Source organism: Diadema antillarum, unplaced genomic scaffold (genome assembly GCF_040938485.1).
Source record: "Diadema antillarum isolate AM-2024a unplaced genomic scaffold, OU_Dant_1.0 scf00000057, whole genome shotgun sequence".
Classification (NCBI taxonomy): domain Eukaryota; kingdom Metazoa; phylum Echinodermata; class Echinoidea; order Diadematoida; family Diadematidae; genus Diadema; species Diadema antillarum.
Window position 1 is genome coordinate 3,055,017 of NW_027270946.1, and position 26,673 is coordinate 3,081,689.

Below are 26,673 nucleotides of genomic sequence, written 5' to 3' on the forward strand. Positions count from 1 at the left end.
CTCTCTGCCGATCAAAGACACCTCTCAATCTCTCCCCAAAGCCTCTGGGCAGAGCCTAAAGAACCGGGTTCCTGCCTCCACCGGTGATACGCCGGTGCAGCATCATCAGTCAAACCATTTAGATGATCCCCTCTGACCGGTCATCCCACTGCTACCCATCAACTTCTTCTTGTACTTGCTGACCATGGCACTGAACTGTTTTTCCTCCTTCACATCCCGCCCATGCTTCTTCTTGCTCTGATTCTTCTGTAAAATGCAAATAAAAACAAAGAAAAAGTGGCAAGTGCTAGCATGGCATTTCTCTACAGCTTTGCTAATTACATGTCCAGGGTAACAAAAGTCTATTAAAGTTACATTTGAAAAACAGCGTAATGTCTTCTGAAAGTATGACTACATTGCTGTCTCAGAATAAATGTGGCACGCATGGGGTTAACACCATTGCACATAAAGAGTTAAGAAGAGTTCCTCTTACTCGTCTCTCCTTCCTGAGCTCCTTCTTGGACACGCCCAGTGCTCCTGCCGGCACGGGATCCTTCATGCTGCTCCACACCTGTCGCTGGAGGGTCTTCCTCTTCTCCATCCGGCTCTTCCTCTTCTCCTCCGCCACCCGACCCCGGTCCCGCCAGCGGTTCTTGGCCCCAAAGTGGCGCGGTAGTGCCTTCTTCCTGCCGCCGGTGGGCATGACCATGGCCTCGTTGGCTGGGGCGGGCACCTCTTGGCTGGCCTTCTGCTGGCTCAGTATCCTCTGCTGTGAGTATGGCCTCCGTGGCTGGGGCGTGTCCTCCTGTTTACCCCTCTCTGACAGGACATCTTGCTTCATCTGGGGTAGGGGGCAAACAACAAGTATGACTGCAATCTTACTAGTCCAAGCACTGCCTATCATGTTATAATGGTTTCACAACTATAACAGTTTTGAAGCAAGTTTGTTTTCTTTCTTGTCATGACATATCAATTTTAGGTTCAGTTTGCTGGAAAATACAGTAAAGAATATGTGTAAAATCAACCAGTCAAGACAATATTTTGATTGTCTCTAAAGAAAAAGGCTTTCACAACAACACAGGAAAATATGCTACGTAAATAAAATCTAGAAATTATTGCTCTAAAAGTGAAATGTTACCATAGTGACAACAAATAACACAACTATCAACAAGAGTAAAGTAACAAAAAAAGGTACAGCAAATCGTTAACATATACCTGGCTGGCATGGTGCAGGCATTTAAAATAATACACACAGAATAATCATATCAAAATGTATGTAAATGTATTCAAAATGTAAAAATGTCCACTGAAGACAATTAAGACATGACACAGACAGTGCACTTTATTGAGCTTCTTTGTTCATTTTAAAAGTTCTTTTTTCTTCTTCACATGCTTACCATTGCCTTCTCTTTTCTCTTCTGTTTGATCTCAAGTGCTCGCTTGTTTTCCAGTGAAAATCCCACGATGGGTCGCTAGAACAAAGACAAATATCAGACAAAATTATTTCAAGCTCACCTTTATTTTCCGATACAGAAGTGTTTGAAATTAAATCTTTAGTTTTTCTTTTGGTAGTGGTAGCTGGGGGAGATATGGATGGCTGTCTCTCCTGACAAAATAACTGAGATGATAAAGATAGGTACATTGGGCTCCAGTGAGTCTTATTCAAGGAGTGTGAATGTTACAAAAAGTATAATTAAACAAAAAACAAAAAACAAAACAGAAAACAAAACAAATTTCTCTCCAGAAGGGTTGCTGCATACACATTTTCCTATCAAAATCATTCTTTTTTTTTTCCTCTCTCTCTCTAAAAGAAAATTAAAAAAAATTCAAAACCACAAGAGTGTATTAAAGAGATTAATCAATGCTTTGGTCTTGGCTGATAGCACACGTCCATGCAGTCTATGGTGAATCCCAATGATATGGTACCTATTGCATTACCTCTGGAAGGGGATATCCCACTGCGCGGCGAACGTTTGCGAACGTAGCGAATTTGGGAATTCGCCAGGGTTCGTAAACGGTTGCAAAAGGTTCGTTAACATTCGCAAGAAAGTTCGCAAACGGTTTTTTATTGTCGCAAACAGTTTTTCTTGTCACAAAGAAATTTTGAACATGTTCAAAATTTCTTTGCGAACCTTTGCGAATTTGTATTTTCGCTAACAGTTGCAAACATTCGCAAACATTCGCAAAACACTTGTAAGAATTCGCAAACGGTCGTAATACGGTGTCGCTAACATTTTTATATGATTCGCCACTGCTAGCGAACAAGTAACCACATGGTTCCTATGTAAAAGCTTCTGAAACAGACAAGGTTCCACTCTAAGAAAGTTCTTGAAGCTCTTGACATCTCCATCATGATTGTAATTGCTTCAAAAGCTTTTCATATTGACTAAAGTCTGTCCTCTGCAACAAGCAATCTCTGACTCTCTTTCTTTTCTTCTTCCTTTCTTGTTTTTCTTTATTTTATTTCTCTTATGCTGCACAACTCTCTAAAAAAGAAAGAGTGAAAATGTTCACTCTTGAAGGAGTGAATTACAGAAAAGAGTGAGTTTTGAGTGAAATTGGAGTGAATTTTGAGTGAAAATATCTACTTTCACTCATTTTGGAGTGACCTCAGGGATCACTCGAAAATCTTGGAGTGATCCCTGAGGTCACTCCAAAATGAGTGAAAATGAACATTTTCACTCCAAAATCACTCTAATTTCACTTGAAACTCACTCTTTTCTGTTATTCACTTCTTCAAGAGTGAACATTTTCACTCTTTCTTTTTTTAGAGAGAATAGCTGTAGCAGCAGCCTGACAAAGCAGCTCTTCAAGGATAGCAACACCTTGAGCCTCTTCTTGTCAGAAATTTATTTCCATATCCTGGAAATCCATCTTGAACGGTTGTCACAAGAGATCTGAATTCAGTGGAAGGTTTTATGTCGTTTTACGGGTCTTACTATACACAATCGCCTGGTACTTTTCTAGGTCCAAGAACATTTGCAAAATTGTTGCGAAGGATTTGCAAACAGTTGCTAATATTTGCAAAACTGTCGCTAACATTTGCAAAATTGTCGCTAACATTTGCAAAATTGTCGCTAACATTTGCTAACATTCGCTAATAGTCGCCACCTGTGTTCGCAAACACTTTCGCAAACATTCGCTAAAGTGTTGCTAATTGTCGCTAAACATCGCCTAACCAGAAGCGAACTTTGATTTTTTGCAAACATTCGTCAGAAAAGTTGGCGAATCTCAAATTCGCTACGTTCGCAAACGTTCGCCGCTCAGTGAGATACCAGCTTGAAGAATCAAGGCAGATTTGGGACTTACGGCAATATTGCTATTACTTTGAGTCAGAGGAGAAATTCTGTCTTCTACTCGTGTGCTTTTCTTTTACTATGACATAGTAAGCATGGTACACAATCTCTTCCAATATGAGAACTAATACTCCTAAATGTTCTATCCACACTTATCATATTCTCTTTTAAAAAGGACATAAGAGCACTATTTCATGCATTGCATAGAATGCAAAAATCTTGTGTATTGTATCAATGCTTGTGAATTAGATACCAACTGTTTTTACCTTTGCTGGACCAAACAAATCTGGGTTGTTGTTGAGATGGTGAAGTGCTGCTAAGGCATGCTGGTGTTCTGTGAACTCTACAAAGGCAAAGCCAAGCGGCTTGCAGACCCCCTTGGCATTGGGTTGATTCCTGTCTCGCATTATCCTGGCCTAAAGTGTTGGCAGGCAGAGGCAGGAGAGGAGTGGGGATGAAGAATATAACAGAGCAATATCATCACTCTAAATTCTAATATCATTGTAAAAATGGAAAATATGAGTACAATTGAAATTGATTGAAATTACAGTTATTTGAAAATAATGAATTGCAGAAAAGTGTAATGATAATAGCCAAAAATAGTTGGAGGAGGTACCTTCTCACAAAATTAATCATTTTAGTACTGATTTTGCTAAACATTGCCACTGACTTTTATCATCAGAGTTATCATTCTATAATGTCATACTCTACCTCTGTACAGACACAAAGGAATGTGAATTTAAATCATAGGTATTGAGAAACTCTCTCTCTATTAAAACGGATTGTGAAACAACTTTGACCATCATGAGCACAGGGTATTCTAACACTTAATGGACTCCCACGTTCTATAAGCTGTGCAGTCGGTGAAGATTTGGGTTTTGGTAAACATCTCCATATAAATTGTTTAACTAATCCAAGTAAGATTAAACCTGCTTCTTTAAATTTTCACCATATGTTAACTTATACACTTCCTTTACTGAAGTGACATTGCATTCTTTTCATAAAAATAATCAATGATATTTAAGACAGTTTGTCAAGAATTCTCCTACTTTCCTAGATTATTTCATTGTAAGTGGAAATAAACCTGGAGACCTGAAGAATTAATGCTTGCATCATAATTTTCAAGTTTTTCTGTTTGAGGGTAAACACGAATGAAATTTCAGTATTTTAGCAAAAGAAACCTTCTAAAGCTAATAATTTCCATGACCTTCAGTTGTGAGTCACATTGATCTCACAGAGCTGAAGGGTTGCAAGTTCGAATTACAATTTTGAAGTTATCCAGAATCTAAAATGCTCATTAAATTTCAACACATCAGAGATACTAACGGCACGACTAATACAGATTAATCGGTCACCACTACCCAGTACTTCTTTTATGGGTGCTGTACTGCACTATATGTGCCTGTGTAGCACAAAACCAATACAAAGTCTCACGCTAAGATTTTTCATGGGGACTCAAAATAGGTGAAACAGGTCAACCTAGTCAATCTTGAGGTTTTTATGTCATCTGAAAGAGTAATTCTTCTACCTACAAATTTGTAATTCTAAAGTTTCAGATCACAAAACAAATAGGAAATTGTGTTGCTGTTGTTTTGTTTTTTTATTTTAAGGCAGTTTTTCTGTTACACTTTTGCATAATAGTGTTATAAGGTATAGTGTCTTAGAGGCCACTTTTAATTTCCTAAAAACCCTTACATACTCTCCACTTTCAAGTCTAATAACTTTTGAAGAGATAATGCTGCTGCTTTATATGGGAATGCTGGTCATTAATAGAATGGGCTTCAAGAGTAAGCAAAATGTCAGCCTCATTTAATAATCCCTTCATTGTGGTTGCCCTGGAGTTTAACATCCTGTTTTTTGTTTGATTTATGCATAGAGCAGCTTGGTGAGATTAAGCACTTGAGTAGACCCTGAACTTCAAAGCCTCTTTTTTCAGTAAACACTTTTCCAGGGTGTGAACTACAGTCTTGTATCTTTCCATTATTTAGACAGATTACACAAAGTCCACTTGTATTGAGCTATACATAAATCATAAGTCCGATGACTTTTTTGTGGTTTTGTGATGCAAGGTCACATATGACTGTCTCTTCAATGTAGATGGCAGTATTTATTCTACATCAATCTTACATAGAGGCACATATCACTGGTACAACAGACCTCAATGACCTTCGACCTCTTGTCTCCAGCAGCATCTTTGGCTAGCTCCCTGAGACGCTTGTCGTCCACAGACTTGGGCAGGTTGTGGATCGCCAGGCGAGTCGGCGAGACGAAGATGTTGAGGTTGCGAAGCTTGTCCCGCTTCATCTCCTCCACCTTGAGCCTCTTGTTGAGGTAGACTTCGGGGAGGCCCTCGGCAGCCTTGGTTCCCGGCCGAATCACTGCATGGGGAAGATGGAAACGATAGACATTAACCGCATGCCAGGACTATGTGGTCCTCATTAAAAAAAAAAAGAATAATAATCATTCCTCATAAAGAGCATCTCTCCTTTGATTCTACTACAGGGAAGTTGTATCAAATAAGAAAAAAAAGACATATGACAGTAGATAAATCCAAGAATCACTCTGATATGAATGACAAGGCAATCGCCAAATTGTGTCTCGCCCATTCGCGTACAAGGAATTAATATTTTTTATAACTCCCAGAAGTTAATTGACCTGCTTATTACCTTTGACCTTGTGGTGACCTTGAACACCCTAAGGGACATTTACCATCCAAGTTTGGTCACAAACGGACAAGGGATCAAAAGTAATGAGCCGTAATCGAAACGTGCCATAAAAACCGAACATTGGGCCCTAAAAATTTGTTGACCCCTTTCTGTGACCTTTAACTTTGTGATGACCTTTAACTCCCCAAGGGACATCTACTGTCCAAGCTTGGTCACAAACGGACACAGGGATCAAAAGTTATGAGCCACAATCAAAACATGCTCTAAAAACATGACATTGGGCCCTAAAAGTTTGTTGACCCCTGTCTGTGACCTTTGACCTTGTGACGACCTTCACCTCCCCAAGGGACATCTTCCATCCAAGTTTTGTCACAAACGGACAAATGGATCAAAAGTTATGAGCCATAAACAAAATGCGCCCTAAAAACTTAACATTGGGCCCTAAAAGTTCGTTGACCCCTGTCTGTAACCTTTGACCTTGTGGTTACCTTCAACTTCCCAAGAGACATCTACCATCACCCAAGTTTGATTGCCATTGTAGCAACATGTGCTGAGTTACGTGTGATAAGAGAGTCTTGCAAGTAAACTTTAACGTATGACCTCAAATGACCTTTGACCTTATCATGTGACCTCTTACGGCACCATAACATGAAGGTACCCCCAGTGCATCCATCACCCAAGTTTGATTGCCATTGTAGCAACATGTGTCAAGTTACATGTGATAAGAGAGTCTTGCAAGTAAACTTTAACATATGACCTCAAATGACCTCTGACCTTATCCTGTGACCTCCAACGGCACCATAACATGAAGGTACCCCCAGTGCATCTATGACCCAAGTTAGGTTGTAATCCAAGCAACTTATGTGAAGTTATTTGTCAAAAGAGAGTCTTGCAAGTAAACTTTAAAGTAGAAAAGAGAGTCTTGCACATACTCTTTAATATATGACCTCAAATGACCTTTGACATCATCACATGACCTCTGACAACATCATAACATGAAGATACCCCTAGTGCTTCTATCACTCAAGTGTGGCTGCCATTGCTGTAACAGTTGCCAAGTTATGCATCATAAGAGAGTCTTGCAGGTAAACTTTAACATCTGTGACGGACGACGGACGACGGACGGACAACGGACGGACGACGGACGGACGCCATTTGGATCCCTTAGTCTCGCCTTCAACTCCGGTGGGCGAGACAAAAAGGTATGACATTTTCATACAAAATGTCATACTCATTTGATTACCCATTTGTTAGTGGCTTTACCATATTTTCTGATCAGTCTACTCTCAACAAGATATCTTACAGAAACATACAGATGCTGGAGTACAGGAGAACACTTTAAAGAGGGCCATGCATGTGTAAGAGGCTTTGAAATTGATGAAACTCAGAACATCAAATTTTTGTTGTACTTCAAGCTGATTGAAGCATCTTGATAATCTCACAAAGTAAACAACAAACTTGCATGAACTAAAGAACAGGAGAAAGGTTGTCAAAGACATTGCGATAAACTCCAGCTGACTACAGATAGTGGGGAATTGGTATCAAATCAGGCAAACTACAAATGCCCTAGAGACAGGGTGGAGACACACTTACTGCCCTCCCTGAGCAGGTGGAGATTCCGCCTGTCCTTCTGCTCTTCCTTGGCCTTCTCCTTCTCCGCCGTCCTGAGCCTGACGGCTTCTGCGCGACTGATGGCCGGACTCACCGCCAGCAGACGCCCTCGCAAGGTCAGAGTGGTGCCCTGATATAAAGCAGAGTTCATGGATAAGAGATACTCTCGATATCAAGATTTACAACAGGCACAGTAGCAGGTAAACCATCTTTTACGATTCCTTGTCAGGTGGTTGGCGAGCTTATGAGAAGCATTATCTTCTTCTTTGCTAATTGTGAAAATACAGCATTCCCATCTGAGCAATGTTTGAGCCATGGAAGAAGAGAAATGCAATACAATCTGATAGAGGTGAAGCTATGCATGCCTTGAATAATTTTGATCAGAATCATTTGAGGTATGATAGAAGTGTAGATAGATAGAACAGTTCTGCCAATTACTTCTTTATGCCAATTGACAATAAGGTCAGTCACGACTATAACATCAACATTCGTACCAGACTGTTTCTTTTTCACTCATAAACTTTCATTTTACTTTAGATAAACCTTAATCATTTTGTAATATCCTTAATACTAGTTTGCTTGTCAAATCAAAGTGCAATTTCACACCATGTTCAAGTGGTTTCACCAATACGTGTGTATTCTTTAAATAAAGAATAATGGGCTAATGGGAGAGTGTGGGGTGATGACACCATAACCTGTTCAAAATTGTATGTTTTTGGTAAAAAAACAAAAACAAATGTGAAACATTGTAATTCATTGCTTTCCTGTTTCATGTCTGATTTTGATGAAACTTTTATCATACTGTGCTCCTGATTCTACTCTTTAAATACGACCACATTAAGGTGCGTATCGGCGATTTAATTTGCACACAATGCAAATACCATTGCATTCACTTCAATGATCAGATTTACCTCTTGGAGACACTTCTCAGCATCTTCTTTCCTCTTGAACTTCACAAATGCTGTTCCTGGAAGTACAATGGGGGGGGGGGGGGGGGGGGAAGGAGATATCTCATTGCTGCAAATCTGTATCATGCAAATTATAATGCTCATGATTTCTGTTGCAGTAAGTATACACCAAAAAAAATGTCCTCATGGGACTAATGACCTCAGGCATTACGGCATTTTGTTTGCCGATTAACATGTCCGTTGGAGTGTTTTCTGACTAATTGTGCCTGGATAGAGATTACATAATCCTCCATATTCATCGTTTGTGCCACTATGGCCTTGCAGTTGGACTAAGGCACAGTGTGATACGTGACCAGGACGGCTAATTTTACAGGTATATTTGGAGGGATAAAATATGTTCTAATGAAACAGTGCAACACGAGGATACATGTTAACAATTGTGATCATGATAGACTTTGCAGAGTAAAGCATTCCTAAATATAATATGGACACCATCAAAATATATGCATGCAACGTCTATGTAATATGCACATTTCCTGATATATTATCGGTGTCATCATCAAAGATTACAACTCCTTCATCACTGCAGTATTGTTATACTGATCATTAAAGTGATCTGTGATGGCTATGGTTTAAGTGTCAGTAGCAATTATGTTTCAGTGTTGAAGAAGTAAAAGGAGAAGGGGTTGTAATCCATGTAGTACTTGTGGTTACAACAGTGGCAGCAGTAGTATCTGTAGTAGCAGTCATACTAATGGCTGCATCCACATAGTGACACTCCCCATTAAAATGAGTTTCATCTCATCACCAGCTGTGGTTCAGTGGACAACACCACTGACAGTCAATCATGAGGTCCCTGGTCCAAGTCCCCTAGCTAGAGCAGTTTTCAGGGCCCTTCAAGGCATTCATCCTCACTGCCCTGAGATCTCAAAAGAGGAAATCCACCCCAACAATAAATAAACTTCAAAAGACAGAGAAAAAAAACTCCCTACAGAATGATGCAAAAATGGCAAAAATGGAAGAAGAAATTATATGAGAAGAAAATATGACATTTTGACAATTCACTTTTTTTTTTTGAAAACGTTTCTTGACCAGTCCTTATAAATATTCAGATATTAAAGCAAGATGATGATGTCATACCCTCACAATTTTTCATGTATGTCATGAAATTTAGAAGAAAAAAAAATTGTTACATTTCCTCTCTAAAAGGGACTTGAACCTTCCGATCCCATGACTGCTTGCTTACCAGCATTCACTGGTGTCTTCAGTGGTTACATAACCACAAATCAACTACAATCAATTCATATGCACCTCGAGAGTGTTCGGTCATCTGATCGAGTACAACCCGACAGAACTCGATGTCACCAAAGGGTGAGAAGACTTCTGTCACATCCTCATCCATGCAGTCGTAGGGAACATTCCTGAAGCAAGAGCAAACAAATATCCCTTCTTGATATGCATCACTTTAGAACTAGGGCTATGCACATAAATATGTGTGGTCATTTTGGGTGGACATAACTATACTCTCACATTCTTTTTGCTCGCAAGAAAAGAAAAAGAAAGAAAAAGTAGTGACTCCTGATTACAGTGGACTCCCATAATAATGAAGTCCTCGGGACTGGCAGTTTTCTCTCATTATATCAAAATTTTGTTATAACCGAACAAATAAACATAACAAACATAGAGCAGATAATGTTGCAGTGCAAATTTTTACTTCGTTATAACCTTCATTTCGTTATAACCATGTTCGTTATAATGGGAGTGCACTGTAAGAGGCAATATTTGCTTTCTTCTATATTTTGAGCCAAATGCTAGAAAACTTGCGGCTTGAAAATCTTAACATTTGTGTTCTCACACAAATTTCCGTAACTAATAATATTTGTAAATACTAGTACTGCAACTGTCCACTCTGAAATTCAATGAATAGTGATAAAAGATATAATAAACCTAGGAATTTTCACTCCCCTCCGATAGTAAGACATCACTTTTGACATGTGTTCATAAAAAACAGGAATGAAAACTCATGCAAAGCTTTCTTTCCTGAAAAGAATACGAGTATTTGGTAGGTATGTGAAATATACATATATATTAACCAATATATTCACTTTTGTAGGTAATTATAAGGTGCATTCACTCTTGAGAAGTTTGCATTATTTTGCTGACCTACACATTGCAAAATGCATGAAATATCATAGTTTTGAAAACTGAGATTAACAATACAATTTTACAATCAATACATACCTGTAGCTTTGATGGAACCAAGGTGGATTCTATCTCCCCTCGTAAATAAATGCCTTTGTAATTTCAATAGAAATTTTTATGGATGTCTAACCTGATAAAGAGCGTTTTTCCTTCCTGTATGTCCTCAGGTAGCTGCCTGTCCCTAGTCTTGTGTGGTTTTTTACCGAGTGACATCCCATCATCATGACCCTCTTCATTTTCCTCGTCGTCATCTTCCTCAGAGCCGTCACTTTCCTCTTCTTCCTCATATGTCTCCTCCTTCTCCTCTTCCTCCTCCTCCTCCTCCTCAGCACTATCCTCCTCCTCGTCATCTTCATCTCCCACGTCACTATCATCTGCACTTCTGCCCCCTTCATCATCACTATGCGACTTCAGGGTAGGGGTGGCAAAGAGAAAGAGAGATAAATAATAAAGGAGACTGTTACAGTGTGTCAGTGTATTATCAAGCACAGAAGAGTATCCAATATGAGTTTATAGTTCGTTTAAACATTGTTTAATGTCTTAACAAAAAGGTTCACTTTGAAGCCGATTTTACATGAATGCATCTAATTTCTAATGGTGACATTATACCAGACATCCAGACAAAAATTTTCCATTTCTACTTCTTATCCAAATGAGTGCAAAATATGAATGTAAAATCTTGAGAGAAGAAATGACCTGAAGAGGCCATTTCCTTAGTACCAAACAAATTATAAGCTGCAATATAAAATAATAATGCCAACTGTCCTTGTGTAAAATCCTGAAAATTTGTGAGGTTACACAGAGGTACTATTAAAGGGTGTGTACAGTAATGGTTGAGGTGAGCATTTAGCTTTTAATGTTTTGTGAGATACTCAGAAACCACTCTATGAGATGTCAAAGAGCATGCAGTTCTAAGGGGTATCAAAAGTTTATTTGATGAAAATCGGTTTTGAAATGGCTGAGATATCCCAAAACAAGGCGAAACAAAGAGATCCTAATAAAAGGCGTGGCCTGTCGCCTTTTATTGTTATCACTTTTTTTTTTATATCTCAGCCATTTGAAAACCAATTTTCATCAAAAATACATTGACTCCTTCTTAAAATTACATGCTCTTTCATATTTCATAAGAGGTTTCTCATTATCTCACTTAGGAATGTTCAAAACATGAATCCCCACCTCAACCAGTACTGTACATTCCCTTTAATCTTGAAACTTTTTTTATAAAAAATATGCATTCTCATACACTGACAATGAAAATCTCTACAAACCTCAGCAAAATTCTAATAAACACATTTTAGGACATTTTTCTGTACCACATGTTGTCTTCACCCTCCAAAAAACATTCATATAACAGAAGACATGATCCCATAGCAATGTACACACCATATCTTCATCTGTTTCCTCCTTCATTTCCTCATCTTCCTGGTCTTCATCTTGTTCATCATCTTTCCCAAACAAAGGGGGAAAAAAAGGAGAATACTATCATAAACATATCAAGTGATTAAACAATTGTGGTTAAATTGTGCATAACCAATGATATCACATGAATGAATCAAGTTTCAATATTCATAGTATGCACATTTAGGCTCCATTTTTTTTTTCTTTAAACAGATATGATTCCCAAGGAATCCGACTACGAGGAACTGCAAGAGGTCTGTAAATACAAACTGTGCTGTTACAATCTAATTTAGCAGTATTCTTTGTGATGGTGCTAAAATCATTTTACTTTGCAATTTAGCATATCATCAATGTTTTCAGGAAGGATGTGTCACTGATAGGGAAATGAATAGTTAATTGTCACTCCTGATATTATAATCACCTGAGGAGTACAAGTTCTGACCATCCACTTACTACAGCATACATGACAACCCTCACAGCACCCTGGAGTGTTGAAGAAATCTTGCTTTTATCACTCTGACTCACCATCTCATCGAAATCTCTGTTGCCTGAATCTGTGGCGATATTTTAATTCTGCACAGTGCAGTACAGCTCAGAAACTTCCTAGGTGATACAGGCTTCTTCAACAGAATTCACTACTGTGAAACCAGAAATGTTCATGTGCATTTTGATTTCATGAATTTCGCAAGAGCAAAGATTTGCAAAATTAAAATGCATGCAAAAGTTTTCATCTTCACTATATGCATTGGATGCCAATGGCAATTCGTGAAAATTCAATGCCGCGAAATAGGCCATCTGCTCCAATTGGGCGAAAATTTTATGCTGCGAGTATTTCTTGCTTTATTATTCTTTTAATAGATTGACCACCATAGCATAGTAGTTCACATAGGCCTACCTTGTGTGTTGGACCCATGCACTTTTGTTTCCTGCATTGCTTTGAGGTAATCCTCTCTCGGTAGTGTCCAATCAACAGCCACTGTGCGACCTGCACAATTCATACAGAGAAAAACAAGGCAGTAGTAACAAAACAGTACCTCCCTGGTAGTATGCGATAAGCTTAGTATCACAGAAATGCAGTTATTGTTAAAACTTCAAGCCAACATCTGTGTTCTGCAGATGCTATCAAATCATTTTAAGTTTTCTGTAGAAGTCACAACGCAAATTTCCTGCATTTTATTTCAAATAACTAGATTATAATGGGAAGAACATATCTCATACCTGCAATTAATTTTGTAAAGTACAACATGCAAAGTGTCAATGTGGTACTATTCATCAGTGATATGCTCTATAGATTGCAGAATAGACTGTAACTTTTTGTTAATAATATTGAACACCATGGTCTTCAAATTTGGCACTCCTTTGACGACATGATTTGCACATCTCTAAGGCTGCGTTTATCTAAAAAAATTTCTGAGGCAGAATCATGATCCTAAATGCGTTTGAGGCATTTTCAGAGGTAAGATAAACACAACAGCATTTTGAATTGCCTTTCAAAGGGCGTTTTGAAACATGTTTGAGACCACGATCGCCCTTCTGTGAGTAGATAAATGCAATGCCATTTTGAAACATGTTTATATCTCAAGGTCAAATCACAGCTGTTTCTGGTTGGGCTCTCTACCCATTACAGTGTATTTGTGTGTGACTGATGAGGCATGTTACCTCTGGTACGCAGTTGACCTTTACCTCCCGGGTCGAACGGTGCAGAGTAGCTGCGCAGTGACAACACTTGAATCATGATTGTATGATGGTTACATAAACGCAGCACCCCCAGAATAGCACTTCAAACCACGTTCGCAAACACCATTCCAAATGCGTTTTGAAACACGATTCTCTCTCTAAAGTTAGATCAACGCAGCCAAAATGAACCATACACAAGTTGCACTCAAAGATATTCTTGTACTTTAATACAGTGGAAACTCGATATAACGAGATGGTCGGGACCGAGTCATTTTCCTCGTTATAGCCGATATCTCGTTATATCAGTAGGCATAAAAGAGGGCATAACATAAAGACATTAATTTGCACATGTGGGACTACCCATCATATTTCAATCAATACTGTGATAGCTTGATTGTGTGTGAGGGAATTACTCACCTTTATGGGTAAGAAGATGTTTTTCACCAGGAAATCCAATATCAAGAATGTGTTTTTTATTAATTGTAGATGTTTGAATTTGTAAATTTATATAGCTTGCGATTGTATCAAGATCGTCTGTGGATTGGTATGTGGTTATCGTATGGGTGTGTGTTGTGTGGAAAGCTTGAATATGGTCTGCACAATGCTGTGTGTGTATATGACACATTCTGTATGCATTATGACTGGCGTGTGTGTGAAGATTGGGAATTCCCTACGTAGAAGGCCAATCACAGCATCAGATTGCCTCACACCTGCTAAACGTCATGATGATGTCATGTATACATACTTATGGCCGTCCCACCACATTTTCTGCATGTATCAGTGTGCGCGCACACACACACTTACACGTACAACATGCAGTGCTAGCTGGAGTGCACTGAAGAAAATGATTATGTGTATACAAGACAGTTTTTGGCGCATCAAGCTTTACAATCTCGGAAGATGATAGCACAGGCGAAGTAAAGCTTTACCGAAGGCATTTTGCTTTACCTCGCTATAGCAGGTTTGATTTACTATGTTTTTCTTTGTTTGGAAGTCACAAAACTTATCTCGTTATAGCAGTTATTTCGTTATAGCCGATCTCGCTATAAGAGTAGCATTTTACATAGACTTGTGTGGAAGGAAATTTGGGACCGGGAAAATTTCCTCGTTATAACCGATATCTCGTTATAGCAGTGTTCGTTATACCGAGTTTCCCCTGTACTGCGGTATTGTAATGGTCCATGTACATTATATCTATTCAAGAGTTTGAGCCTCAAGATCAGGAGCCCCATAAATTTGAGAATATTATGATGCACACATCCCAACCATCTTACCCATTATTTCTTTGCCATTCATATGCTTCACAGCTTTGGCAGCATTCTTGAGTGACTCAAACTGCACGAAGCCGAAGCCGAGCTTTTTGGACGAGTTGCCTTTGACTGGTAGCAGAACCTCATTCACCTGCCCAAAAGACTTGAAGGCAGACTTCAGAACTTCCTCGGAGCACTGGGGGGAATTAATCAATGACAACACAAGTGATCTCCATGGTTAACGGAAAACAAAAATGTGACCACCCAGCTCAAAACCCACAAAAAGTCGGAGATTAGGATTCTCTGTAATGGACCAAAATATGTAATCTGGGGTGAAATTCTAGAATCTATCAAATACATCAGTTGGAATGTGGAAATGTATACCAAGTCCCACAAGCTTTTTTCTACCTCCTGTTAAAATTTGGGCTTATAACAAAATGGAACCATAATTTTTCAGTCGGGTGCTGCTTTCACTGAGAAATAGAATATAATTATTTTCCACTGATACAATGTACTTCTGCACAGCACGCCTGAGTGACCCTAATCTGTAAATCCCTCTTGTATAAAGCTGCACTTTCTATCTCTCTCTTATTTTAATCATTTTTTTAATAGGTTAGGATGATCCAATTTTAACAAGACATATTTCATTTTAAAGCTTACAGCTTATTCTTTTTAACTATGTAGGAAAGTCAAAATTCATTTTGGCATGTACTTTTTGTGGGTTTTGAGCTGATTGGTCACATATGCAGTAACAGAGGATGAGAGTAAGAGAGGAGAGGGGACGTTGAGGGAGGGAGGAAATTGAGAGATATATGCACTGTGCATTTGATACAACTAAATGTATCTTCACAATATCATTGTATACCATTACTGTACTAATGGATTTTATCAAAATACATGTATCTAGCCTCTTATTGTATATTGTGTGTTGTGTACATTGTATTGTGTAGAGTATTACAGTGGCACGTTAATCAAAATGCTTAGGAACAGCAAATTTGGCAACATTATCGCAACAGGTACTACAAGTACCAGCATGTGAAAAATAATTGGTCCAATTAACCCTTCATACGCATTTATTCTGTATAATACTGTGAGTGTGTGCGCAAGCATAATGTTCATGTGAGAGGGGAGGGCTGCGATCTGGGTCGAAGTGGTATAGACACACAGTATATGATGCATCACGCATTACGGTACCCCGGGGTACCACGTTGTGTAGCGCCACCTCACGTCCACTCGTGGATAGCCGCACAGAAATGCATGCACTGTGTGTGCATGTACATAGTCATTCCCATGCCACTGCATGTTATACTATGCATGCATGGTACGCTGTGCTAGCAATAGCGTGTGCTTCAGTGCAATTTCCCACTTTCTGGCAACCCAGGGTACAACCTTTAAAAAAAAAAAATAATTCAACAAAATGGCTGATTTTTATTTCATACCCCAGGGTACCATTTACATCATCACAATATGGTTATTGCTGGCAAGGGATCATACTGAGCAAACTTCGGGCAAATCAAGGTCACCTCTACCAAGGGCAGCATGTGAAAGATGTCTGTAACACAACTGCTATCAAATAACATTCAGTAGAATTAACTCTTTGGACAGTGTGTACATTGCTATGGGGGTTTTCTGTGCAAATCAACAATCAAAGAACACAAACGGTTAAACATCAAAGATGCACACAATACATACCTTGAATGGGAGGTTTCTCACTATAAGTCTACATCTCCTCTTTTCCTTCTCATCTTCCATGTCCCCTTTCTTCTTTTTCTTCTTTTTCTTCTGCATTTCTTTCTCTTTTCCCTGGGAATCTGCATGATCCTCTTTCTTCTGAATAATCTCACTCTTCCTTTTCACAGGTTGTCTTGTTTTAGTGGCTGAGGAATCATCTATAAAAGTCAGAGGAAAATAGAACAATTGTCAGATAAATGTAATATTTCATGTCATGTAAATATTGCAAATGCATATTATATAAAGTAACTTACGGTCAAAAGGGTACACAAGGTCTTATTCTGACTTCTAGGAAATGCAGCATTTATAGGATCTAATATGGGTCAAATTGTATCACTTGTGAATTGTTCACTTCAAGATTTTAGACATGACATAGTCCGTACATCATCGCTGCAAATAAAAAATACAAAGTTGACAGGCATTTATCAAGTAATACAAAGTAATGCTACAGTCACACAGATAATCCCATTTTAAGAGCACTGTTGGTAGTAAAGTTCTCAAGAAACAACAAAATTAGAGGTCATTAATATGAATTATGGGCTAAACATGTATGTGTTTCATGCACATATTACATTCTACCAAATGTACAATGAAAATCGTCTGAAAAAGAAAGCATGGTGTTATGGTGTATGTGCACTCTATGTTCCATGGTGTAAACCCCATGTGTGCCACATTATTCTGAGACAGCAACATAACCATGCTTTTGAAAAACATTTTGTTTTTCACATCTATGTAACTTTTATAGATTTTTGTTACCCTGGACATGTAATGACAGAAGTTGTTGAGAAAATACTGTACCAAGCAGTGTTTTGATGTAAATTGCACGACAAATCTATGATTGCTTTTCTTTCAAATGATCAGTAGCCATGTTATTGTAAAGTCATGACTTTCGGACAGAAAACAGTGACAGAAACTCAGAACTAATTCTGAAATCCAGTAGGGAACACCGCTTGATACTCAGTCACCACATATAATGCTAGCTACATGTGTCAAGAATGGAATCACAAGAAACATTTTCATTGCACCGTGGCATTTGGCAATTTATCAATCGGTTAGGGCAGGTTTGTACGTTTGAACAGAATATGCAATCCTGGCACAGTGTCAACTGAGTCTGGCGTGTAAACATGGCACATACAGAGTTAAACGAGGGTTACAAATTATATTGCATCGGTCACTACCTTAGACACAGCACAGCTGAGAAAAGAGGTGAATGTGATTTCTTCCAAAAGGACACTCACTCCCTCACTTACACACACACACACACACACACACACAAACATACAAACACATTCAAAAATACTTTGTGATGTTACCAGTCAGCCTCACCTTCTGTCATGCCACCAGCCTCTGACTTTGCAGCAGAATGGACATCCCTCTTGGGCTTCCTGTCAGCAAAGGAAACTTTCAGCTTCCTTCCCTGTAGAGACTTGGGGGAATTAACGGCTTTCTCTGCATCATCCCTGCAGGCAATGGAACCAGTGAAACAGAGAGTGGGTGAAGACAATCTAAAATATCCATAATCAGCCCTCTGCAAGCCGTAATACTGTACACACTTTAATTTCTAAATTGGTAACACATACTGTAGATGATTTATTATTGGAAATATCAAATATTTCAAAGGCATAGCATTTTTTTTTTTTGTAATCCGGAGTTGGAAGACAATAGCATGGGTACTTGATTTTGTGATACAACTGTGTAAAGAATGTGAATATCAAACTGCTAGCATGTACTCAGCATATGAAGAGTTATTTGCAAAAGGGGCTAGATCCACTTTTAGTACTTTGGAGAAAAATTGGTTTGCTTGTGAGAATTTGTACACAAGTGTATGGAAATTCTAAATCTAATTTTGCCATGATTTCTATTCAAACGGTTGTCTGGAGTTGAAATTTTTAGTGTAACTAACTCAAACTGAATTCTGTGCGGTGATACTAATAACTAAATTTTCATCAAAAATGGATCTAGCCCCTTTTGCAAATAAGCTCTTCATATATTCATGTACAAGCTCCTTAGACTAGGCATTTGCGTGCTGCTGTTGCCTTCCCTTGTTGTATGTACTCACATTGCTTTCACACTACGTGAGCAGGTATCTGGAGGGCGACATTTTGGCGAGTTGTTAAATTTTGAGTAACAAAATATTCAGCATCTGCAGTAATTGAATGAAATCATATTGAACTTGCATTGCCAAGTATCACTATTTGTATTCCAACAGAGTAATGTCAAAACCTTCTTTCCTGTGATATCAGAGAAATGAAAGCATTAATTCATGGCCATCCAAAACTGTTTAATGCAATCATGTAATCAATGGTGAGCAAGACAAAACCAAGTATACACTTACAAAATCAGAAAGGAACAAGAAAACACTTACTTCAGTGCGAATGTCACATATCCAAATCCACGGCATTTGTCCTTCACACCTTTAGAGGAGGAGAAATGACAGGGTTCATGAACTGTTAAGACTTGTGTGTGTGTGTGTGTTGTTGTTGTTAAACCAGTCCACGTACAATTGTACACTGTACAGTGGTCATAATTATAATTTAGTGTAAATCATATCAATATCAAGAGTATTCACTTTTAAGAACAAAGCAATGAAGGACTCTAAACCATTGCATGTCTGCTTCATTGAAAGCTTCATGTACTTGGTGTAGTGGTACATGAACTATTTCTACAAGTTTAAACAATTGACTATTTTGTTGAGTAGTTTGGATGAAATACAAATAGTCTTTACTACTGTATTATATGCCATATATTTCCTGAGTCTAAATTTTCATGAATCGGGACTTCCCGACAATTTCGCGAGTGGTTAAATTCGCGATCGTGGAGTCCTGTACTGAACGGAGAAATATTATACGCGTACGTCACATTCATATCGGCATTAGAGTCAATATTTTTGCATGCTTTTAATTTCACGAATAGCAGCTGACTCGCAAAATTTGTGAAAATAAAAACCTCGCGAAATATTCGGCGTATACAGTATTCAAATCCTGCCTTATATTTCATAAATGAATGATGATGAAAATTCTTTAGAGCAGGACTGTAGATTTATCTTGAAGCCTTTACGTAATCAGGACTTCTAATTCTATTCTACTTTGCTATAAACTGTTAAAAATTAAAAAAACCTGCACCAAGGTTGGACCTCCCATGCGTAAAATAGGAGCACGCGAAAAAACATAGATTATGTGTAGCTGGTGGTTAAAAGACAGCATTATAATGTATGGTCGAATTACAAGCGGCTTGCTTTAAAGTTTAAAGCTAGCCGCCCATACTGGCCACATTTTGACCATTTTTGCTTACACTACAAAATGAGGGCAATCCTGGGTTTTAGAGGGCTAAATCATTTTAAGCTTCTAACTTCAGCACAGCCATTCCATATGTAGTGTGAAACCCCCATTTTTTTTTAAAACCAAAATAATACATGCAAAATCATATCTACAACAAAGTATGCTTTACCAAATTTCTTTTATAAATCTCAAGTGTTATTTTGTTAAATACATCTTACAATTTCACAAATTTGATAATCCCCCAGAATATGGTCAACGCAATTAGAATTCGGTCAGGTGACATGCATGTTCAATGTCAATGCACGTTCAAGACCACTAAACGACCAAGACCACTATGTGCCGCACCGTACAGTTGTACTTTGTTGGTGTAAAATTGCATTAGGAAGTTGCGGCGCCCATGATGACCAAATTCTGGCAAGTCAGCACTTGCATTCAACCCCAGTACATACATTTAGTCACTGCATTGGCATGTATGGAGATTTTGTTTTTCTTTGGCATATTTGCGAATACCATCACACTCTGAGCTTGCGCTAAGCGAAAAATTTCTCAAGAGAATGGTGTAATTCTCAATTTCTAGCACTTTTTTGGAGACCCTAACTCTTAAAGGCAGCCGATCGCCATCCCTTATGGTACGTAAACTCCGAACGACCGAAGTTTGTGCATGCAATTGCGCAATGCCAGACTCGGTGCTATATCCATAAACGTGTGGGACAATGCTGCCACTGAGACACGTGTGTGTGTGTGTGCGTGTGTGTGTACGCATCATACACAAACATTGTCACCGCGAGCTGCGGTGATTGGAGGAGAGAGGCCAACGCGTGGCTCTTTTGGCTTCTCTTATGCGCATGCGCACTGAGAGTGTGCGTCCATTCGGAAGCTCTTGTGGCTCGCTCGGACAGCCATTTTGGGTTAGATTAGCACATAGAGCTCTCTTGTATCCTAGCGTTTTGTTCGCTGACCCATTGAGCCAGCACTATTCTCATTCAGGGTCACTACATTTGATACAGAATGGGGGAGGCAGCGTGTTGTATTCGTCTCCGTGCTGCACAAACCACTCGCCACGACTGAGTGCCTTTAAAACTGGGCTTAATTCATGCACGCTTGGAAAAGATGCACCGATCCTCCATTTTTTATGGTAAAATTTGGGATTTTGGATGGATATTTGGAGGGAATCAAGGGACTTTCCTGTTGTGAATGACAGTGCCAGTACAATACGGCAGTACATGTATGTGAAATGATGTGATTTGCATGTGTTGTGACAGTAGAAAAAGAACTTACTGGCTTGTGATTAGTGATAAGTGACCGAATACTGGTACAATTTGTACCCTACCAGGGTACATCCCCCACTAAAATTTGGGGGAAAAAAAAGTAATACATGTATGTACCTGCGCTGAGCGATCGCTAGCACCCGCAGTCACGATGTAGGGCCTACCAACAGCAGTCTAGCGATGTCAATCAGAAGTCCCCCAATTTAACAGCAGTTGTAACTTTGCTATAATTCTAAACCCACCGTATCAAGCAAACACAATAAGAATGGAGCGAAACAAAAATATTTACTCAATGTACTCAATCCTCTTCTTGACTGGAAGCCAGTGGTATTGTCTTAGTATTGGGGTGATGTGAACATTCTTCCTCACACGAGCTAGAACACGGGCGGCACTGTTCTGTACTCTTTGGAGGCGACAGATAGAAGAGTTAGGCAGACCAGCTAATACTGCATTACAATAGTCAATGCGTGACGATACTAGGGCGTGAATAACCTTGACTGCATCAGATTCAGACAAGAATCTGCGAATTCTTGCAATGTTCCTCAGATGGTAGTTGGCACTCTTACAGGCACTTGTGATGTGGTCATTCATATTCAATCTGTTGTCTAGGATCACTCCAAGGTCACGAACTGATTCCAAGAGCGACAGATTCTGGCCATTCAGGGAAATGTGCTCCATCTCAAACACAGAGTGTTGGTGTCGGGAACCAATCAGGATCACATCAGTTTTGTCATTATTAAGTTTCAGGAAATTGCCACTCATCCAGTCCTGCATTGCCGCCAAGCAATCCTGAATTTGCCGACAACAGACCTGATCGGTTATTCCTGGCTTGAAGGCAACATAGAGCTGCGTGTCGTCAGCATAGAGATGATAGCTCAGGCCAAAACGTCTTGCTATGTCACCAAGAGGAGAAGTATACATGGTAAAGAGGATAGGTCCCAGCACGGAGCCCTGCGGGACACCACATTCGATGTAGCACTGCTTTGATGAAGAATCCAACAAAGTAACTACTTGGGATCTCAAAGTCAGGTAAGAGTGGAACCATTTGAGAACGTTTCCAGAGATTCCAAAACGATGCGACATTCTCATCAGCAGCAAATCGTGGTCCACAGTATTGAACGCTGCGGATAGATCTAAGAGGACAAGGAGTACCATCTGTTTCTTGTTGAGGGCTAGGAGGATATCATTTGTCACTTTGACAAGAGCAGTTTCCACACTGTGCCCTGGTTGATATGCGGACTGCAGGTTTTCGAACAGATCATTTCCCTTGACACACGCATGTGATTGTCACTGCCTAAATAATTTAGCCCCCAAAATTAAACCCAGGACTGCCAAAATAAGTAAAACCCCTACCACTGCACCAAGCTAACCAACACTCTCACAGGTGGTGAATAATTTAAATATGAGCATCCGTTTGTTTATATAGACAAATAGACATGCTAGACACATTCATCTTTTCTTTTCTTTTTTTTTGGGGGGGGGGGGGGTGATGAATGTGAGAAAAGGCAGAATTCTGCCGACATTTGAAATGATGATAGCATTTCACCACCAGACCACTTTTTGAAACATCTTCCTCTTTGTGGCAACCATAAAGGCATGATTTCATGAACGCAATAAGAGCAATGCCATGGCCATGTCCATGGCCCAATCTGGGGGACATTTCATGAAGGAACTTGTCGGATAAAATATCTGACAAGTAAATTTATATCCGACAAGTTTTGAGAAATTCTTTAGTCTGATTGGCTGATTTCTCTGAACTTGTTGGATATAACTGACTTGTCGGACATTTTATCCGACAAGTTCCTTCATGAAATGCCCCCCTGGACTGTATCACCCAGTTTCATGACAACATACAACTCCGACAAGTGATGGGCAGTAAATATAGCAGTAAAATTATGCAATTTATGGCCCGGGTAGGCCTAGTGGGCCAGATGGCCTGGATGCCGGATGGCTAGGAACTAGTCTAGTTTCAACACAATTGATTAAGTGCATTTACCTATAAAATGCATGTTAGTCAACAATAGTCTAAGACTAGATCTAGTAGACCTAGAATAAGTCAGCACATCTACATGTAGTTCTAAACTCTAAATAATAAAGCGCCGCACGTGTAACACTGGACACTTCCAACAAAAATCTAAGTAGGTGGGACTGTGTTTCATGAAAACGGCTTGATAACAAACAAACAAACGTTGTTTTTTATCTCTACAGCATAGGAATGACCTTACCTTTATCAGTCACGACAAAACACTTTTTAAGGGGACCAATTTCTCCGAAAACATTTTCTAAATCCTCCTTCGTGGTCGAATATGGCAAATTTCTAACAAACAGCGTTAGCCCCACATGTCCACTGGAAGTCGCCATGTTGTCCGATGATTAGTGATCGATTTCGATTATCAATCGAATCTCGGACGATTGCATGCGATTGATGAATTCGCGTTCCTCAACCCGTTGCAACCAGCATCCATAAGCTGTCGTAAAAATGAAGTAAAAACATAAGATAAATATATGTGAACTAACTGTTCCTCAATCTAATCTGTGGGAACCAATAGGAAGTTACTGAGGGAGGTACCCAAAAGAAGAAGAAGAATTAAGAAGAAGAAGAAGGAAATATATTTGTATCCCTAGTTGGAGTGAAAAGTTTCACGAGAAGTTTGCGGTCACTTCGAGATATTTAGTATGTAATAAAGATCTTCTCGATCGTTTGCCAGTGTGACCGCGCCTATTAAAATAAATAAACCAATTCGAACAAAAGAGCTCTCCCATTATGTACATTCACAACCTATTATTTTGTTCTCCTTTGAATCATGTAGGCCTACACTGTAATTCACGTGCGAAATTATTTTGAAGAACTGTAATCCAACAAACAAGCAAACACACAAACACGCACACACAGTTGATGGCACACACAAGTGGGCACATGCTTACAACTGAATCACAATGTAGGGCCTACGCACCCTCGCAGATCTATCATGCTTCCACAGAGCCCTCTGCATCAAATTACATTGCGCAAGGAAAGAAAGGGGGTGAACCAACACTTTATACACGGCATAATAATGATGATGATGATGCCATGATGATGATGATGATGATGATGATGATGATGATGATGATGATGATGATGATAATAATAATAATAATAATAATAATAACAATAATAATAATAATAATAATAATAATAATAATAATAATAATAATAATAATAATAATAACAATAATGATAATAATAATGATACCCATCGCCGTGTATATTTACGAGTGACCCTGCATCACAAAACCAACAAAACGTCGCCAGACATAGATTTTTAGTTAAAGACAGAGTCTGAAAGAGCAGTCTCTAAGCTTGAAAATGTTGTATTTGTAACTCAATTCAAATGTGTACTCTCCTAACATATTGGATAGAAGGCACACATTCTGGAAAACCGAGAAGAGACTGAGGCTCTGAAGTACAGAGTCTATTCAAGCGCTTAATCTGTACCAAACGGTGCTAGCCGTGCGAAGAATGGGAAAAAACAGGATGTAAACTACCGGAGCAACAACAATGAAGGGATTATCTAAATTAAGCTGAAATTGAGCATGCTCTACTAACACACTCTGTCCATGATTAATGTCAATTTTCAAAGCAGTAGCATCATCTTTTCAAAAGTTATTAGAGTTGAGAGTGAAGAGTGTGCAGATGATTTTTAAGAAATGAAAAGGGGGAATCTCTATAATACATACCTGATCTCACAACTCTACAAAAAAAAAAGATTGCAGAAAAACTGCTTAAAACACACTTTCCCATTCATTTTATGAGCCCCAGTGAGGAATAATGTAGAAGAATAGCTCTTTCAGAAAATATGAAGAACTCTAGATAGATTGACTTGGTTGACCCGTTTCACCTTTCTTGAGTCCTCACGTAAAATGAAGGAGTAAGATTTTTAGTTGGTTTTGTGGTGCACGGTCACACACACACACACACACACACACACACACACACATATATATATATATATATATATATATATATATATATATATATATAATGATTGATTGATTTTTGATTGATTTAAATTAATTTCAACTTTGAGTTCAAAAAAGTATGAAACAAACATAACTGAGTTACAATGATTATAAGAATTATTATTACTATGCAAACATTTTTCCAATTTCATGTACAAATGTACATGTATTTAATAACACCACTACCAACACTTGGAATTATGAGAACAAAAATGGGGGAGACTAAATCAAAGTGAGGGAGACTAAAGGATGGCTTGTACATGCATCACTTATATCCCCGCAAAAAATAAAATATCATGATTAATTAAGAGGCAAACATAAGAATGAACAAAATAATTATATACCGAAAAGTCAGGGGAGAAGATGTCAAGCAGGATGACTGATAATTTTGATCAAAATATCCTTCTAACAGTTTATTTCTAAATACATGTAGCTACTTGAAATTACTCAATGTAGGAATGGGGCCATTTTATTTTCTTTTAAACTTGTGTCCAATAAAAGTTCCAGAAGATACACGCTGGTAATTGTAAGATTGATCAAGACCTTTTGAAGTGATTAATTCGAAGCTAATGAGTTTTGTTTTTAGAAATATTGTTAATCGTTTCTAGCACCATCGTGTTCCCTATGTCAGGGATTACCAGTACCATCGTGCTTCCTGTCAAGATTAACTGATTAAGTTGTGCAACGTCGCGTTGGAGTTTTGTCAAGGACGTTTTGGCTGTCGACGTTTCCCGTACAGTTGGTGATAATATGAGTTTCGATAATTATGAAGAAATTAGGCCTAATTCGAAAACGAGCTAAATCCCTTCTTGTTCAATTGAGATATTTGTGATCAAAGCCGCTAAAAACAAAATACAGGATATTTTTAACCATTAGAATATTTCTTATTATGTTACAAGTGAGGTATTACTGGAAAGGTTACATTTTGCTCTATCTGATGGAATTACTTTGAAATGTTTAAAAATAGCGCTTAGACCATTTTGCGATTAAACTCTTTATAGTCTGTGGTGCAATATCCTGCTTATCACTTTTTGACCAAGAAAAGTTTGAATGGGAAATAGTCATGATGATAATGACAATGGCGAGGGGGAAGATGACGTGTTGTCCGTAAGCATAGTGAGTTATCAGAACTCTTCAACGTCATAAAATGACATGGACTTCGAGACGATGACGCCATGTTCACAATAGTGTCAGATTTGACAGATTCCTCTCTCGAATCCGTCGATGACCTTTCTCCTTTGGAAAACAATACTGCATCGTTTATGCTTGTATGGAGGGATTTGACTAGAGCTCCCGACCGACAATGACACATTAATGTCCGCATTGATGACTTGTATAAATATGTGTTGATAACAGATCAGACGCAGTCCATGGCTTCGGGCAGTCACTGTGCTAAATAGTGGGCATTAA

The 26,673-nt window shown here is 38.7% G+C and overlaps 1 protein-coding gene across 1 annotated transcript; it reads right to left on the reverse strand.

Moving 5' to 3' along the window:
• LOC139715935 (RNA-binding protein 28-like) lies at window positions 1-23,786 on the reverse strand. The gene is made up of 16 exons (XM_071627486.1): window positions 23,490-23,786; window positions 19,084-19,132; window positions 18,045-18,178; window positions 16,680-16,876; window positions 15,012-15,183; window positions 12,956-13,045; window positions 12,046-12,107; window positions 10,793-11,070; window positions 9,772-9,881; window positions 8,464-8,519; window positions 7,535-7,682; window positions 5,433-5,653; window positions 3,542-3,691; window positions 1,377-1,451; window positions 473-820; window positions 1-246 (listed from the first exon to the last, which is right to left on the reverse strand). Exons 1-16 carry the CDS (start codon window positions 23,623-23,625, stop codon window positions 106-108), a joined length of 2,367 nt encoding a protein of 788 aa, XP_071483587.1. The 5' UTR covers window positions 23,626-23,786; the 3' UTR covers window positions 1-105.
• Window positions 23,787-26,673: the final 2,887 nt, after the last annotated feature.

What these genes read in the sequence shown, in the direction of transcription:
- LOC139715935 (XM_071627486.1), bottom strand. Translation starts at nt 23,625, where the DNA reads ATGGCGACTTCCAGTGGACATGTGGGGCTAACGCTGTTTGTTAGAAAT. An exon ending in CTGAGAAGTGTCTCCAAGAG is followed by an intron (nt 7,683 to 8,463) that starts GTAAATCTGATC and finishes GCTTTATATCAG; the next exon opens with GGCACCACTCTGACCTTGCG. An exon ending in AGCTCAGGAAGGAGAGACGA is followed by an intron (nt 247 to 472) that starts GTAAGAGGAACT and finishes TGCATTTTACAG; the next exon opens with AAGAATCAGAGCAAGAAGAA.